Source organism: Mus caroli, chromosome 16 (genome assembly GCF_900094665.2).
Source record: "Mus caroli chromosome 16, CAROLI_EIJ_v1.1, whole genome shotgun sequence".
NCBI classification, from domain to species: Eukaryota; Metazoa; Chordata; class Mammalia; order Rodentia; family Muridae; genus Mus; species Mus caroli.
Window position 1 is genome coordinate 26,496,934 of NC_034585.1, and position 19,249 is coordinate 26,516,182.

At 39.6% G+C, this 19,249-nt stretch overlaps 1 protein-coding gene across 1 annotated transcript in view; it reads right to left on the minus strand.

The window, feature by feature from the left end:
• The window catches only part of Atp13a4 (ATPase 13A4), a 130,881-nt gene that overhangs the window by 49,412 nt on the left and 62,220 nt on the right, over positions 1 to 19,249 (minus strand). The window contains exons 5-10 of the mRNA XM_021184681.2: positions 17,642 to 17,712; positions 17,471 to 17,551; positions 15,512 to 15,581; positions 14,022 to 14,156; positions 11,354 to 11,423; positions 1,564 to 1,698 (exon numbers count right to left, since the gene is read on the minus strand). Of these exons, the coding sequence (XP_021040340.1) occupies positions 1,564 to 1,698; positions 11,354 to 11,423; positions 14,022 to 14,156; positions 15,512 to 15,581; positions 17,471 to 17,551; positions 17,642 to 17,712 (562 nt within the window). The remainder of the gene's footprint in view (positions 1 to 1,563; positions 1,699 to 11,353; positions 11,424 to 14,021; positions 14,157 to 15,511; positions 15,582 to 17,470; positions 17,552 to 17,641; positions 17,713 to 19,249) is intronic.

A 19,249-nucleotide genomic window follows, 5' to 3' on the forward strand; every position in this document is an offset into this window, starting at 1 on the left:
GGAGAGGGGGAGGAAGAGGGGGAGGAGGAGGAGGGGGAGGAGGGGAGGGAGAGGAGGAAGAGACAGATTACTTAAGAATCAGGCAAAGGGTAAAAGGAAAGGCCAAGAACATAGCCCTGAATGGTGCCAGCAGTTAGGGAGTCAGAGGAAGAGACGGTGAGGAATGAATTCAGTGGGTATGGTCAGTGCTCGAAGCACCTGGAGAGAGCAGGGTGTTAGAAAGTCAAGACAAGGAGAGTTTGGGGAAAGGATAGTCAAATAGGCAAAACTCAGAAGAGTCACTAAGATGAAACTCCGTGTGCACGCGCTTGTGAGTGTAGCAGCTGTGCCAGTGTGGTGGGAGGCACACATTACAGTGAGGTGAGTACTAACTCAAGGCAAGTCTCAAGCTATGGTAGCAACCAGGGACAGTTCTGAGGAAGATGGTCTCAGAGCTTCCTACATGGAATGAACTTGGGATTCTGCTCAGAAATGCTGAGTTTCTGGCCCAGCTATCTCAGGTATTAGCTTATCATTCTGCAACTGTCCACTTGGCTTACGTAGTCTCAGACTCTTTGTGCACGCAATGGGGGGCGATAAGCATCTTTACTGCTGGCTCAGTCTTCAGAAAGAGTTTATAAACTGCAAAGCACATAAACAGTGGTTATTGCAATATGTGCCGCTATATTTACTGAGAGGCATAGGCTACCGTCAATCAGTACCAAGGCTACAATCATTATGAATATTGATCTGGGCATTAGTAAATTCTCAGAGTTGATGGACTTTTATAAATCTGTGGAGTTTTAAGGAAAATAAACCTGATCTGACAGGGCTGCCACCCACTTCATCTGTAAGCTTACATAGGAGGGAAATGAATATTCTTGTCTCTGTTCCTGCTGCCGGCCTGCTTGGGAGAAATGGGTTTGCTATGGACTTTAGTAGGAACACAATACATTACTCAATTTCATCTCTAGAAAGGGCATCCCCATCTTACTGAAATCTCATTAGTATGCTTCGTAACTTTGACTGAGTCACTTCTCCTCTCTGTATCTTAGTCACAAAGACTGTGATCCAGGAAGGCCTCTAAGGTCCACCCCTCCGATCAGTGTGCTAGTTAAAAGTAAAGTCAGTTCAAAACACCCAGTGTAGATTTTGGAACTGGCGGATTTGTCCAAGGTTGCACCGTGGACTTTTTAACATTTTCAGCCTAGGATGTCATTGACGGTTTTCAGACCTTCTAAGTTTATAAGGGGCATTTTATGTAAGTATGTTAAGATATGATTTTGGAAGATCTAGTGATCCCCACAATCTTTTAATTAATTTCAAGTAGAAAATGGGACACAGGTTCAGTGGGGTTCTAAATGCGCTGACGAGCACGTAGGGAAGAGTTTTGATTTGAACTCTCAGATTCAGCCACAGCAGGACTAAAGCAAGGCTCGCAGAAGCAGGAAGGTCACACAGCAGCCCTGTCCCTTGTCCTGGACAAAATTGTCATTTGGGTCTAGGAAGAGCCCACCAGGATCGTGATAACATGCATCCTGAGCCAGCCCGGCAGAGGCTGCAACCGTGGTACACCAGCCCTACCTGTCAGCATGCCTTCATCTACCACACAGCTGCCGTCAATCAGAATGGCGTCACACGGCATTTGCACTCTGCTCCCTGTCAGAATTAATAAATCTCCAGGCACCAGGAGGCGGGATTCCAGGTTTTGGGCTCCAGCTGAAAGTGTGAGCGGACAGTCAGGTTACATTCCCACAAAAAAACAGGCCCACCGCTCCCTGTTAGAGATTCCTGGAGAAGCTGGTGAAGCATGTAGAGAGAGAGGCTGGGCCTCACCAGTAGTTCTAACTCTGAAGACAAGAAGAAGGAAGGAGACAAACTGCACGTAATAAGGTCCTTAGAGTGGCAATGATGGACAAGCCAAGAAAAAATAATGACAAAGTCAGAAAAACATATCTGATGCTTACAGACAAAAGACTGGTATTTTCACATAGAAAGACATCAAGGAAGAGATGTACAGCAACAGCCAGATACTAACACACACATACACACACATACACACACACACACACACACACACACACACACACAGGAGTGGCATGTTAAATATTTGAAAAACTGCTTGCTTTTACTCATTTCTTCCCTCCCTCTTTCCTTCCTTCCTTCCTTCTTGGTTCCCTGTCTGGATGGCCTAACTTCTTTCTTTCCTTATTCAGTCTCAAAGAGGTCATGGGACTGAGTATGTGGACAGCTGTGAGGGATAGGTTTATCAGCTTAACACAAACGGGAATCATCTGGAAAGAAGGCTTCAATAAGGGACTGTCTATTAAGTCAGCCTATGGGAATCTCAGATGAGTCGGTTGAAGTGAGAAGACCCATTGTGGTGGTTAGAATGACATAACCCCCCTCCCCATATTCTCAAGCATTTGAATGTGTTGTCCCCAGTTTGTGGCCTCATTTGAGAGGCTTGGGGAGTGTGGCCTTGTTGGAGGAAGTGTGTCATTGGGAGTGGTTTTGAGAGCTTAACAACTTGGAGCCATTCTGAGTTGACCCTCTCTGTTTTCCGTTTATAGTTAAAGAGATGAGTTCTCAGCTGTTCCTGCTACCACGTCTGCCTGTTGGTTGCCACGCTTCCCACCATGCTGGTGGTAGAGTCTTAACCCTTTGGAACTGTAAGCCAGGATAAACCCTTCTTTCTTCTCTAAGTGGCCTCAGTCATGGTATTGTATCACAGAAATACAAAAGTAACTAAGACACCCATTGTGAATGCGGGTGGCAGCATTTCATAGGCTGAAGGCTGGACTGGATGGGGAGGGGCGGAACTGAACATTTGCATGCATTAACTCAGTGCTCTCTGCTCTTAATTGAAGATGTAATGAGGGAAGCTGCTTTATGTTGCTGCCAGCTTGACTTCACCCCAGTGAGGACTGCGTATTAAGTTACCCTTCTGTTGCTGTGATAAAACACCATGACCAAGGCAACTTAAGGAAGGAAGAGTTTATTTTGGGCGTGTGGTTCCAGGGGGATGAAAGAGTCCATCATTCTCATGGCAGAGAAGCACGGCAGCAAGCAAGCATGGTCACTGAAACAGCAAGCTGAAAACTTGCTCATGTCTACAACCATAAGCAAAGAGCAGAGAGAGGGGGAGAGCCTCTCTTTTTAATGGTAAAAGGCTTTGAAATCTCAAAGATGCCCCCAAGTGAGACTGGGCATAGTGGAAGCATCAACAGTGATGGAAAATTGGTCACACCCAGGCTGAATTGATATAGTAAGCAGATCTATTAAAATTCTCACCAAAAAAAAAGCAATAATAAAGTTCAAGTACAGAAGAAGAAAGGGCCTGTGACTTGGAACTGGAGATATCATGAAGTGATAAACATAGAAACATACGTGTATGTAGGAATACATACATATTACTGTGATACTGGTCTATTGTTGACATATACTCTCTAGTACTTTCTTCTGAGAAAACCTAAATGCAGTGATGCCCTAGTAGGAACAAGCACACCATAAACCCAAGTATCGGATTTTCAATTTCACCCATACCCCCACACGCCCAGTCACAAAATTTACAGAAAAAAAAAAAAACTGATTACAATCTGTCAAAGAAATGTGTAGTGTAAGCTGGAAACTCACTGTGCCATTAAATAGGAAAATGCTCAAAGAACAATGAAGACAGCAAAAAGATCTCAAAGTCACATAAGGGGCCTGGCTGCCTAAATCTATAAAGATTTTAACAAAGTAAAGAATAATAAAGATCTATAACCATTGAGTAAATAGGGTTTCATGAATCCATAATGACATAGTTAGTAGGTAAATAAGTAGGAAGAAATAATAGATGTCTTTCCTTGCAGCAAAATGGCAATTAAATAATTAAGAAGTTTAAATGAGAAAAATCTCTATTTATCAAGTAAAAGTAATAATTAAATCAAGAAACATCAGTAGGAAATAAAACTAGTGGGTGAAAATTTCATGAAGATAGTCTATTTATGTAGTCTCAAAATATTCCTCAACAAAGTAGCTATTAATTACAAAAAGAAAAGTAGCAAACTTACAAAAGATAAGAACTTGCAGGCATCCTATAATTAAGTAACCCACGTTGATATTTCTAGTAATAGAACAAATTTAAATCATGTACATCCTGATACAAAGAAGCAAACATACACACACAGGCACACACACACACACATACATGTTCACATAGACACATATTCATGCACACCAGTGATTTGCCAAAGTCAAACATAAGGACATTTTACAAAATAACCAGAATGAGAGAATATAAGTCATGGAAAAAAACAACTGAAAAATACTGATATATGGCAAATAACTTCACTGTGTAGTCCTGCATCTCTTTCCTAAAGGAACATTACTGAGAAAATATGACAAAGAGCAAGCCATGCATTGTTAGCTTAGCTTCCTGATGACACTTCAGTTTCTTCAAGAGAGTGTCCTGGTCTCTTAAAAAATGCACAGTGAACTAAGGTAGGGCTACATGTCAACAAGTTATTCTCTTTTTTCTTGTGAGACTGTACATATGAAATACATACATGTGCATATGCCTGTTTGCATGTGGGCATATAGATACATGTTCAAATGCATGAATGTACATGTGCAAGCTCCAATATGACATCAAGTGCCATTCTCCACCGCTAGTTTTTTGAGGCAGGGTCTCTTGTTGAACCTAGAGCTGACCATTCTGACCTTGCTAACTAGTTTGCCCCAGAGATTCCCTGTCTCTGCTTCCTGAGTGACAGAATTTCAGGTGGCTTCCGCCTGTGACCAACTTCTACATGGATTCTGGAAACCAGGACTCTAGTCTTCATACTGGCTTAGCAATTGCTATATTAACTGAGGCATGTGAACAATCTCAGAGACTTATTTGTAAGTTCTGGAAAACAGAGTGATCCTCTTTTTTTAGTTTCTCTGTACAAAAAGAGAGTGGGGAGGAAATATACAAGAAATGCCATTGCTTACCTCTCTGATTAGAAAAATCAAGCATTCTGCCAGCATATTCTGCTTGAAAGGCCGTGAGGAAACAGGCACTCACACGTTGCTAATCTAAATGCAAACTGGCAGTCGCTACTGAATGAAAGCTGGCAATATCTATCTAGCAAAAGTGTGCATGCATTTATTCTCTAATCTAAAAATTTTGCTTCCCAACATCCATACTGAAGATATTCTGATGAAAAGATGAAAGGACATATGTAGAAGCCTTTTATTGCAGCATTATTTATGGTGGGAAAAGACTGAGAAAATATTCAGTAGAGGACTGACTGAATTAATAATACTTCCTCCTCCTGAGAGGACTACACATTCATAAATAATTTGGAATGTGTATATACCCTGCATAAAAGGTCCATGGAAACAGCAGTATGTAAATAATAGTTAAATTTGGTGTGCCTCTGTTCATAAAAAATGGCAGGGTAATTATGTAATCTATTTTGCATGTATAATATAAGCTAGTACCTTACTTTTCTATTTCTAAATGTAAGAATAAATCTAAAACTAAACAAAAGTAATCATGATGAAAAAACAAGGCAAAAGAGAAAGGGAAGGAGTTGAACTCTCCTGAATATCTTCTATCTTATGAATTTAAATTTTAAGACATAGAGGTATTTTTAGAGTATCTGTGTAAAATAAAAATAAATTTGAAAAGCTGATGCTAAAAGTCTAAAACAAATGAGTGAAATGAATCTATTACATTGCTGGCAGCACCGCGCAGAGGACTACTTTGAATGACATTGAAGCGTAATTTATTAAATCAAATTGTGCATGTGGCTCTGTTTCTAATGGAATATCACAATTTGGGGTGGGGATCTCTTCAAAACATTGTAAATTGATTTTGAAAACTGCTTCATTGCTGAGGAGGTCCTTTTGTTGCTTTGAGATTACTGTATCAGTAGGATTAAACAAATGAGCCAATCTTGTCTGTCTCTGAGAACTGGAATTTTCAGTATAAATGAGAAACACAAGTACAAAGTAAAATAAAACATTTATATCTAAACTCAAAATGTAAGTGTTGTCAAGAAATCATATTTCACTTTATTTTAAGTTCTTCACTAAGTATGCCGCTGAGAATGCCTGTGAACAAAGACTTACACGGTAAAACTAAGATTCCTAACACTCTGGCTGAACACTCTCAGTAAATACATGCTAGAGATAAGTAAAGAATGAGCAAATATTTGCTTGTAAAAATATTTATAATAGCGTCCTAACTCTAAAATACTTAAGAATAAATCTCAGAATGAACGTGTAAGACTCATAAACTGACAACTTCAAAATACAAATGAGAGGAATCAGGTCTAAAGAGATCTGTATCTATCAAGAAAATATCCAAACCTGCAAATATGTCAATGTTCTACAATTGACCTAGAGATTTAACATCATAGCCAACAAACCCTCAACACAATTTAAAGAAATAAACAATTAAAAATTTCTTCTAATTCATTTTGAAAAGAAAAGAGTCTGAATTTGTTGCTATATCTTCTCGTTTTTACAACAAAACCCTTGACAATAATCAACTTGAGGGAGGAAGGGCTTCCAGTTCAAGAGAATACACTTCATCATGAAGAGGAAATCATGGCAGCATGAGCCAAAGACAGCTGGTCACAGTGCAGCCACAGTCAGGAAGCAAAGAGAGGGATGCTGCTACCCAGCTGACTCTCTTCTTTTTATTCAGCTATGGACCCAGACCATGAAATGGTGCCACCACAGAGTTAAGGTAATCAATTAACCTAATCAAGGTATCTTTTATAGACATGTTCAAGGCTAAACTGAGATAATCTCTCACAAATATACCCAGAGACTTGACTGCTAGGTGATTTAGATCTTGTCAAGTTGACAATCAATATTATTCACCATAACCCATCTCTCATCAAATTGTCACACACATCATTTTAAATCACAGTGCACCACTTTTATCCCTTAAACATTTCCTTTTCAGCTCTTAATGTGATATGCATTTAGTCTGTCTCTAAGCCTCCAAAGTCTTCAAACGCCCAAAGTCCAAGACTCAAGACAAACTCTTAACTATGAACCTTTAAAACACACATGCACGCATACATGCGCACACAATCAAGTTATATATCTTCTTAGGTGAGATTTATTGCTGTGACAAAACACCATGATCAAAAAGTATGTTGTAGAATAGAGGGCTTATTTAGCTTACTCTTCCAGATCATAGTCCTTCTTTAAAAGAAGTCAGGACAGGAACTCAAGCAGGGCTAGAACCTAAAGTCAGGAGCTGATGCAAAGGCCATAGAAAGGTGATTCTTAGTGGTTTGATTAAAACACTCTTCATGAGGATGGAGCGATGGCTCAATGATTAAGAGCACTGACTGCTTTTCCAGAGGTCCTGAGTTCAATTCCCAGCAACCACATGGCAACTCACAACCATCTGTAATGGGATCTGATGCCCTCTTCTCGTGTATCTGAAGACATCTACAGTCTACTCACATACATAAAATAAATAAATATATCTTTTTTTAAAAAACACTCTTCATAAGAGTGAACCAGAAGACAGAGTCTATACTAGGTTGTTTTGAGACTCGCTTGCTCAATAGAATTAATCTAAATATCTTCACTTTAGCTTCAGGCAGACTCTTCAAACCAGGGCAAAAAAGCAGCCACATTCTTCACCAAAATATCACAAAAATGATCTCTAGGCAACATACTAAAAATCTTCTCCTCTGAAGCTTCTTGAGCCAGAGCCCCAAAGTTCAAATCACCCTCAGTACCAATGTTTTCCATATTCCTACTAGGATAGCCCATTAAGCCCCACTTATAGCATTCTACCAATTTTCAAATACAAAGTCCCAAAATGCACATTCCTCCAAACCAAAGGATGGTCAGGCCAATAACATCAATACTCCACTCTTTGTACCAAGTTCTGTCTTGGTTAGGGTTTCATTGCTGTAAAGAGACACCATGACCAAGGCAACTCTTATAAAAGAAAACATCTAATTGGGGTTGGATTACAGTTTCAGAGGTTCAGTTCATTATCATGGTGAGAAGCATAGCAGCATTCAGGCCATCTTGGTGCTAGAAGAGTCAAGAGTTCTACATGTTGATCCACAGGCAGCAGAAAGGGACTGTATAAAACTAGCTAGAGTTGAGCATGTATATATATGAGACCTCAAAGCCCTACCTCCAAGTAGCATAGTTCCTGTAATGAGACCACACCTCCTCCAGTAAGGCCTCCCCTCCTAATAGTGCTACTTCCCATGGGACAAACATATTTAAACCATCATACATATTTTTTTCATTCAGTGGCACACTAAACATTCTGAATCCAAAGAAGAAAAATAGAGGCATAGCAAGAGATGGTCAAAGTGAAGCAAGATTTAAATGCAACAGAGACTATATTAAATCCTACAAGTCCATATTCAGCATCTGGGGCTCTTGGATAACAGCACGTCTCCACTTCTGACACAACACACATAGCCTCTTCCTTAGAATAGCTCTACTCCATGGCTGATATACCATGCTCCTAGCATCCTAGTATTTCTCCTAAAACTGACTCTACAGATTCAACCAATGGCCTCTTGGGGGCTGGTTGAAAGGACCTTGACCCTGTCACACATTTCCTAGCTAAAGAAGCTCTCTAGAGCCATGAACCATGACCATGGATTCTGTGACTCCCTAAACACTGCATCTTTCATGTCTCCAAATCAACTAGATATGGGCAATGTGGCCAAGTTCTGCTACCAGCTTGAGATATAGCCTAGTCTCTTTGGACTTCAGCTATATCAGCTTCTGTGTGATGATCCTGAAGGAATCTTTCTTTTGGCAGTTGATTGATAGGAGCAAAGATTCCTGTTAGCTGCATTCTCAATTTCAGTTCTCTCCTTTCAAATAAGTTTGCATTTCAAGTCTTAACCTTTGATGAATGGAGTCTTGTCATCAGGATACATTTCTTATTGCCCAGTGTAGAACAAGATGTTTCTTTGTAATAATTACAACCTCTCTTTCAGTATATATCTTGGCTCCAAAGTTCAAGTTGATCGAGTTTTTTTCCTCCCCTACCAACCGCTCATCTTTATATCCCTTTACCTAAATTTCTTCTCCTAGTCACTGTAGACTTGAATAAGGGCAGTAAAAGGTATACCACAGCCAATGAATGTTTTCCTGTTAAGAAATAGCCTCCACTTGACTGATTTGTTCATTACTTTTAAATTCTGCTTAACTCAAGTTCTCAAAACATTGGGCAGAATGGAACAAGATTATTGGCTGAATTATCACATGAACAACTCCTAGCCCAGTTCCTGGTGGAGTCCTTGCTTCTCTCTGAAACCTCGTAAGCCAGGCAACCATTATCTGTTTCTTTCTGATTTTCTACCCTTCCAGGTCTGGTCAGACTGTAGCACTAAGCTGTGTTTCCAACATGCTAGGATGTTTCTACCTGAAAGCACCAGACTCTTCCACATTCTAGGCACAAAATAATTTCAAAAGCCAAAGACCCACGTGGTCATGTTTATCAAAGCAACAGTATCACTTCCCAGTGCTAATTTTCTGTATTTATTACTTTGTTCCTTTCTGTGACAAAATAATTAACAATTAGCAATGCAAAAGGGAAAGGGTTTCATTCAGCTTACAGGCTGAGAGAATACAGTCTAAACATGAAAGAATTCTGGCAGCAAGAGGCTGAGTCTGCTAGACACATTGCATGCAGTCAGTGTTGAGTTTATTCTATCCTTTCCACTCAGTCCACCAACAGTTAAAGTGTGTCACCTCACCTCAGTTAGCAAAATAAAGATAATTCTTCACAGGCATGATAAGAGGCTAGCATGATCTACATAATTATTCATAAGTGTGTTAAAAACACGTCACCATGATAATTTTAGATCATTCCAAATTAATGATCTATTCCAAATTAATAACCCAAAAGAGGGAGGGGAACTTATACCTCAAAGTAGCACTGCAAGAAAATAAAACTAAAGTGCTCACATTACTAATTCATATCATATAATAAAATCGAATATCTCTGCCAAGATAGCAAGAGAGTATAACAATACAGTAGGACATAGAGTCCAAAAAAAAAAAAATTATTCACCTTTATAGACAACAGGCTCATAGCAAAGGTGCAAAGCCAATGTTTTCTCAACAAATAGTGTCAGAGTACTTAAATACCTGAGAAAAGCAAACAGTCCAAAACAAACACAGAGCAGAACAGTGGAAACACAGTGTAGACCTAAAACTTAAAGCTGTATAGAAACGCTGGGTGACCTTGGAATTTGCAAAGATCCCTTCTGAATAAGACTACTCAACTGCACCTTAAGAAATGTGAAAACATTTGCCCTTTGAAAGATGCTATAAAGAAATAAGAAGATACATCATAAACTGAGAGGAGATGTCTAATAACAGACTGAAAATTTAATAATGGGACAAATTGCTTAGCAAAAGATAAAAATGGATACTTCAAAAGAGACATGTGAGTCGCAAGTAAACCCTTGAAAAGATGTCTGGGGCCATCAGACATTGAGAAAAGCAATAAGATGCTTCCACACATGAAAGTGGTGAAAATTAATGGATGGGATACACTGAGTGTGGGTAGAATGTGGAACTGAGACTTCCATATGCAGCAGTAAGAAATGAAATGCCACAATCACTTTGGAAAACGATGCTAGCCTCTTAAAATGTTGAGTATCAACCATGAGGTTATAAACTCTGCAACTATGTGTGTGCTCACAGGGATGATAGAGCATGTCTACAAAGGATCCACACCTGACTGTTCACAGCACTATGGTTCATGACAGCAACAAAAATGAAATAATTCAAATATTGGTCACAAGTGACTTGAAATGTATGCCCATGTAATAGGATAGTTTAGAGACTAGAGAAAAATATACTGTTAATACCCTTAACAAAACAACTAAATCTTACATTGCAAACTTTGATATTCTCTTATCAAATTAACTCAAAACATGTTATAAAATACAAAAGCATGTATCTTATATAGTATCATTTATGTACAATTATAAATGGAATTAACCTATAGTAACAGAATGCAGATAAATGACTACCTGTATGTGGGAGGCAAAGGGGGAGGAAGGACAATAAGTGTACTCAAGTCAACTTTAGGAGATGAGTCCTACTGTTAATTTCACATTGGTGACACTTTTATGAGTATACACTATGTCAAAATCGGCTGAATTATGCACTTTACAGATATGTTTTGTTTGCCATGCTAATTTAACTTCTATAAAGTATGTTTTCTTCTTATGGTAAAGATCTCAGATTCCTTTCTTATAAGCAAATGTATAAGAAAAATACACATGCAGATGAGTTATTAGGAACAATCAGAAAACCAAAGCTAAGTCACTTTCCGATTGCTTCTGGATATAACAAATGGGTATAAAACTGTGGAACTTACCTTTTCGCTCATACACAGAGACTGTAATGCTATTATGGGATTCAACAAGATGGTGCAGTTTTACAGATTGCTGCAAAAAGAAGGAAAACAGACAACATTTATCTGTTTAAATACATACCTTGGATCGGATATTGCTCAGTATGGTGCTAGCTAAACATGGAGGACTTTAGGCTGCCAGCTGAAGATGCTGGGTAGGAACAGAGGGTTGAGTAACCTGTCACTCAGAGAAAAGGATCTCTGACCAGCAGTTGGAGTTGTGGTCTATAGCACAAAAATTTCCAAGAGTGGTCATCCCAGTAGTTATTTGTTCTGATAAATGAACTACACTGAGAGTAACTCAAGGCAAAGACACAAAAATAAATAAATATTTTATTCCACATTTAATAAGAAAGTATTGTGTGAATGACCTTCTAACTCGTTCTGGGGTATTAATTTTTCCCATAATTCCAGGTTTTTGTTTTTTATCCTACTATGATTATTAGCAATATGCCCTAAAGGGACAGGCTCACAAGGCTCTACTTCTTCTTGAGGGACTGTAAGAAGTTAATGGTTGCTAAAAGAGAGAGTGTGATTTTCTTCAGTGGTATAGTCACTGGTTAAGTTGACCATGGTCCAGAAAATAACTCCTAATTCATGCTTATGTAGCTAACCCTAATTAAACTCAATGGGTCACACACACACAACCATCAAAGTAGTAGAGGGTCTTGTTAGGAAGAAGGGTTTCAGTGGGATCGGTGAGAGAATGAGTGAGAGTAATGGGGAAGAGTAAATGAATATATATATATATATATATACATATATATACATATATATATATATATACACACACACACACACACACATATATATATATATAGAGAGAGAGAGAGAGCAATTGTCATAGAATTGTCATAGTTATATTAAATTGTCAAAGACTTTTCAAAAGACACTCCCTGAATTATTTACAAATCTGGAAAAGGTACCAAAAGAACATTTAGTGCAATAAGATAATGTCAAATAGTATTATGCTACTAACTCATCCTTTTGTTCACTTGTAAATTCACTCAACCAACATTTATTAAGCAGCTTTTTCTATACCTAAGGCTATATGTTAAGAACTTAGGCAGAATGGAAAACAACAGAAATATAACTGATAATTGTCAATCAAAGCAATGTATTTTAATCAAGTAGTTATATAAATAAATGTTTACAAAGAATAAGCTGCCCCCATGTTTCTATGTAATATTAGTCACTACAAATGGAAAGTGTAAAACCATGTATGTAAAGATTCTCAATGCAGTTTTGCTTTAAAAGCAAAAAACTAGAAACCAACTAAGAATCTGCCAGTAGTCAAAACAGTCAGCACATGGTTATAAAACTACTTCAGATCCAAAGAAAGTATCTGTACCAATACAGAACAATACTAAAGACATAGTCAGTTAAAATGCAACTGCAAAATAGGGTACAGGGCACACTTTCATTCTATGAAATGTGTGTGTGTGTATGTGTGTGTGTGTGTGTGTGTGTGTGTGTGTGTGTTTAATGTTGCTAAAGTATAAAGAAGAGCTGGATCTAGTAAGTCCTAAAAGTCTGGCTGATTCTTTCTAGTGATTCTTTCAATGTAAAGGATCTTTCTGCTTTAAATATATTTTCAACATATTCATATATTGTTCCTTGTACAAGAGGAAGTGGCTAGTTAATTTTTAAATTGAAATAAATTCAAATTACCTATCAGCTTTAGAATTGTATTGGTACCCTTAACAAAAGTTGTTTAGTTGGAAACGTGAAAGAAGAAATCATGTCAGCAGGCAAAGAGTGAAAGAAAGGTATTCAGATCCTGAGAGTGGGTGTAAAGAATCAAGCTGTATAATAAAAGGAAGAAGGAAGCTGCGGCAGCCACTGAAGGTGTGTGCAGAACAAAGAGAAAATGCTCCTTTGTGTTTAAATTTTTTGAACCTTGCAAATGCTAAACACTGATGGCAAGCTCTTATGAAGAGGCAGAGAGAAGAGTCACTTGTGGATTGCGTGACCACCCCAAAACGGTAGAGTGGGTATCTGGGGGCACAAGCAGTTGATATCTTAGGGCCTTTCCTCCACTGTGATGAACAGGAAGGAAAGCCAGGGCTGAAGAGAACAGAGCATTTGGCAATAGAGAGGGAGGAGTTGAGCAAATTTCATACGAGGCTCTGTTTTGTGAAATAACTTGTGAGATTATCTGATGAGAAATCAAAGATGGAGACAGGCATTTCTAAAGAAAGATGGCTTAAAACATATACTTGCATCTTTATAGAGTGGGAGAACGCCTTGATCTGAGATGCACAAGACTTGCCAGGAAGAGGATGACATGGACTCATATGTGATCCACCCATCAGTTCTATGTGGTTTTTCTCCCAGCAGCACCTAGACCCCCTGCTACAAGTGTAAGGAAACCCAAGAGCTGAACTAGAACTTCGATAGATGGACACCAAACAAACGAAAAGGTCAAGGAACCCGTAATAAGCAGAGGGTCCTCCATCTTCTGAAGGACTGGGATGTGCGGGAAGGGAACGGTGTCACCCGCTGAGCAGTGGCAACTGTGGTCTTCTTTCATAACCATGTTCTTGTTTGACATGGACTGGGCAATCCTATTTCAAGGTTCTTGCCTAAGAACAAGCCAATGAAGCCCACCACGGGACCTAGGGAAACTCACCTGTCTGAGGTCATACACGGTCAAAGCTATGGAAATGACAGACATGAGGATGATGGCAAGAGCATATTCCTTGTAATCTTCACTGAACCACAAACAGACGCTGAAGAGTTGAAAGATGTAAAATGGATTTAGAACCTGTTAGCAGACGTAAAGACAGGAAGACAAGAATGGCTTTTGGGCTTGACACATGGCTGTTCGCTGACTTGTTTTCATAATTAGCACCGTGATATCAATCACCCCACACAATAGGCTCTGCTTCTTGTTGTTGTATTTCATCAGCAATTTCCAAGACACAGCTATGAATGTCATGGAGCCAAAAAAAAATCTAAGCCTTTAAAGTGTTCTGATCCCCCAGAGCACTTAGTTTAATCACGGCTGCACTTAGCAATCTACAAAGTTGTGCTTGACAAGTCACTGGGTTAAGCATCTGAGTAATGGGCCAAGAGTAGATGTTATCATTCCCCATTTACACTTCCTGAACTTCAGAAAATTGACATACTCAGCTTTATAGAATTGAACTACTTTAATCTGCTATCCCCTCTTCCATACAATGCCATGAAAGAACTTTTCGTTAATGGATGAGTGCAAGACCGCACTTTTCCGTAAGTGGAGAGCTAAGCCTACACGGCATGCTGTAACTACACGTCTTTTACAATGGGAGGCAGCAGACATCAACACCAACAGTTGTATTCCTGATATAGCTTAAAATGTGATGTGCTTTTCCTCATATTCACCGTAGATGCTCACAGGGACAGGAATCCTGGCTCCTGGCTAGGGAGGAAGCTCCCAGAACCTTTCCCAACCAATTTGCTTTGCCTTCAGCCATCCTTAAACATGTTTAGAAATATTGAGAATGTATCTTGAATTTAGGAAGCCTTTCTAAGGCAAAGATGAAGGGAGATTGAATACCAGAAATACACAGAGGCCTGCTATATGGCTTAACACTAATAAATCTAACAAAAAAGTACAAGAGGACATTTTTAACTTAGTGCATGATAGGTAAGCCATTCATTCATGCTCTCTCTCTCTCTCTCTCTCTCTCTCTCTCTCTCTCTCTCGTCACACACACGCTTACACACTGAGATGAGTAGACCATAAAAAAAAAGCTAAATAAATGTGGTTTTCTCTTTCCAGTTTTGAACGCTGAGGTAACTGTATATGCTGCGGAAGCAATTAATTCCCTTTCCTAAAACAAACGTGATTTTAGTTTCACGGAATTGGAATGAGCTAAGCAGCATAGTATTTTAAGAAAGGAGAAAACCCCAGCATTTATCCAAGTCACCAGATAAGAAGAGGACACCTGAGTGTCACAGCATTGCAGTGTGCAATGTGCACACAGGGCACATAGCACATCCAGACAGTGTGCTTGGCGTCCTCTTAAAGGGTCAGGTAAATTACAGTCACTTATTAACAAGGAGCATCTCCAACTGGTCAGGCCACAGAGTCATCATTTTCTATCCAACATCCCCGCCAAATACTGGAGAAATTACCTCCTTGATGAGCAGTTTCCAAATAGGTGTGATTTCAACATCAATAGCATTAGGCCCACATATTAACCTCCTACAGGGAGAAACCACAGATTGATCGCTCAGTCACCGCAGTGAAAGAAAACTCATCTCCTGCACATTCACAGAGAAGGTATATTCCATATTCTGTTTTGCAGTTCTGGGGTCAAAGGATCTCCTGTCACAAGACACCCTCATATGTTTCAAAGTAACTAAAGAGTGGGAGGGGTCCCAGGAGCAAACTAGTAGACTGGGTAATGTTGCTCCCATTGAACTATACTCCCTGAGGCCTAAATATTTCCCTCAGTGGTACCTTTGGTTTCTAATATTATCTACCCTCTCTCCAACACTTTCAGAACTCAGACGTCCTCTGCTCTGTGCCTCATCACTATAGGTCCAAGGAAATGAAATGAAGAGATCTTGAAAGTCGAATTTTTTGGGTTTTTTTTTTTTTTAGTGACAGGGAAATACAGTATCAATTGTCTCTCCTCATATCCAGGAGTTCTTTGAGGCTGAATACTTGTTTTAATGGGAGCAGAAAAGTCCTTGATTCTCAGAAAAAGCTCAACATACTGAATTATAAATCCCACTAACTGAAAGTCCCTGAGTTGTGTTGCTTTGATTATGCAGAGATATGGCACCTTACGAATTCTTTTCTTGTGGGGAATACTAACCATTCTCAATGCCTTCCGCTTAGACTCTTAAATAAAACAGCTACTCAAATGCACAGGCTATGGTCCTCCATTTTTATGTAAACAAGGCTAATTTAGGACATCTCATTAAAATGAAGACTTGCTTTAGTAGAGGTAAGGGGCATGCTGAGATTCTGCTTTTCCTGTAAGCATGCAAGTAATACTAACGTTGCATCTGAGCATCTGAGCATCTGAGCATCTGAGCAACAGAAATGGGTCTCTGTCCCTCCTCTTTTAAGATGGTGTGGTGTGTGTGTGTCTGTGTCTGTGTGTGTCTGTGTGAATGTCTGTGACTCTACATGTGTATCTGTGTGTGCCTGTGTGTGTGCCTGTGTGTGTGCGTGTGTGCCTGTGTGTGTGTGTGTGTGTATGTGTTTATGTGTGTGTATGCATGTGCACAAGTGCCCACGGAGGCCAGAAGAGAACATTGGATCCCCTGGAACTGAAGTTACCTGAAGAGTCTGAAATTGGTTCTCATAGCCAAACTCAGGTCATCTGGAAGAGCAGCAAGTGCTCTTAGTGGCCAAGCCATCTTTGCAACCGCTTTCAGTTCCTATTATGACTAGAATATTAAGACCCAAATGGAAAGATACTTATTCAATCAAAACAACGCAGATTCTGGACAGCCAAGTGCCCTCTCTGAACCTTGTTTCTGGGTCTAGTGATTGATTTGGAAGTGTGGGACATCCTGCATGGCATTGATCCAAAGCACTTGTAAATGCTGTTATATGAAGCTAAGTTAGTGTGTGTGTATGTGTGTGTGTGTGTGCGCGCGTGCGCGCATGCATGCATGTACATGTGTGTTGCGCGCATGCATGCATGCACATGTGTGTATATGTGTGTATGTGTGTGCATGTGTGTGTTTGTATACCTGCCATGTGTACATGTATGTGTGTGTGTGTTTGTACATATGTGCCTGCCATACATACCCGCATATATGTATGTGTGTGTGTGTGTGTGTGTGTGTGTGAGTAAGTGAGTGAGTGTGTATGTATGTCTATCTTTATGACCTTATTCAACCTATTAAATCCCCCTGAGCCTCACACTGCACTCTTCTCTGTTAGGCTGGTGGACATATTTGCTCTACCTGTTAACCCCATCAAATTGCTCTGCAGATATGTGAGGCCATGCATGGGGCACACTAAGTAAATCACTGCAACCCTTTCTCATATTGGTGAATTAAGACTGCATACTGGATTATCTGGTTAACAATCACAGCCCTTTTGAGCTAAAGCCACAGTGAGTCTAGTACCTGATCTCTTGTTCCTCTGAAGTCAGACCTAATCCAAATTTCTGATGTATCTTTGCAGAACTGAGCCAGTCTTCCAGGGAGCTAAAACAACAGGGACAAAAGAATCTGATAGCAGCAGTATTTCCAAGATAACACTTTTCTTCGTAGGATACACTTGTCGAAGCAACTTACCCAATTTTCTGAAACTGCCCTTCCAAATTATTCCAAACATATCGTATTTTCTGCACTTTTATATATCTCACCTACAATAAAGAAAAAAAGTATTACATGACTCTCAAGTTTGAAGATTGGAGAACATAGCAACTTGGGGTCTAAGGAGACATTTGTGGAAGAAGCAAAGATAGAGCCAGAGATCCTTCTTAAAATTTTCTATATATATATCCCAGCAATCAGGAGGCAGAGGCAGGCGGATTTCTGAGTTCGAGGCCAGCCTGGTCTACAGAGTGAGATCCAGGACAGCCAGGGCTACACAGAGAAACCCTGTCTCAAAAAAACAAAAAAAAAAAAAAAAATTCTCTTCCCCTAACCTTCCATTCTATTCTCCTCCATTACATGAAAAAAATATTCTATTAGAAGTCATCGTCTGGTCAGTGTGTTTCAACATTTTACTCCCTTACAAACTAATGAAGAAAACCAAACATTACAAAATAAAACTTAAGTTTCATAGTCCAATACATGTAACAAAGAAATAAAATATAATGATGTAAAACTGTTGCCTTAAAATAGCACAGACATGTAGAGAAGGTGGGTGGCTAGAGGCATTGTGGAAGAGGTAACATCAGAAACATAATTCTAAAGGTGAAAGGGATTTCGCTCAATTGAGGACTGAAAAGAATTAGTCAGAGACAGCATGCGGTTAGTCAAAATGGAGGAGACAAGAGAACAGACCTGTTTGACTGCAGAGTGAAGGGCAAGGCTGGGAAACTAAACTATGATAAAGCTGAGCAGACCAGATGCAGGAATGAGGCATGGGCATCCTTGTCTCACAGAGGATGGGTTGTAGAGCAGCCTACAGAAGGCACAATGAAGAACAAGGCAGCTTCAGGAGAGAGAAGTCGCAGCAAAGTGTACTCCTGTGAGTAGGGCTTTGAGGGCATTGGCAGAGGAAAGAAAAAGAGATTCTTGCTTATAACAGTTTTTCTTGCTTACTCTTCCTTCTCTTAAGCATTGTTGCAGACCTCAGAAGACGTAAAGAGAAGCAATGGGGCTCCCAGTCCATGGTGCAGCAACGGTTATAACCTCGGGGTACTTATTAGAAGCATTTAGAGAGCTTTAAAGAATATTGCTATTTGGGTCCCCTGGCCAAGAGATTTAATTTGTTCACAGTTTACTTTGGGCATAAATATTTTTAAATTTCCCCAGGTAATTCCGATGTGCTGTCAAAGTTAAGAAGCACTGTTCAAGGCTGCTGGTTTTGGCAGCTCTATTTCTGACCTTGAGAACTTTTAACTAACTTTCCCTATGCCGCGCTTTCCCCAGGAATACATTGAAGCAATTGACCAGATTATGTCTAAGTTCCATTCAGCTCCTTTATGAATTGTCTAACCAACCATCAGGTAAGTTTTAAAACTGAGAAAAGGCTCTAACTGGTGCATAATAAAAGTATTCGATACATTTTTGTTAAATACATAACTGCTTTGCAAAGGCACATGTCAACTAGAAGCCTTGCTGAATCATAATTCTACTCTACTCAGTGAGCATACAGCGCTCTCTCTCTCTCTCTCTCTCTCTCTCTCTCTCTCTCTCTCTCTCTCTCTCTCTCTCTCTCTCTCTCTCTCT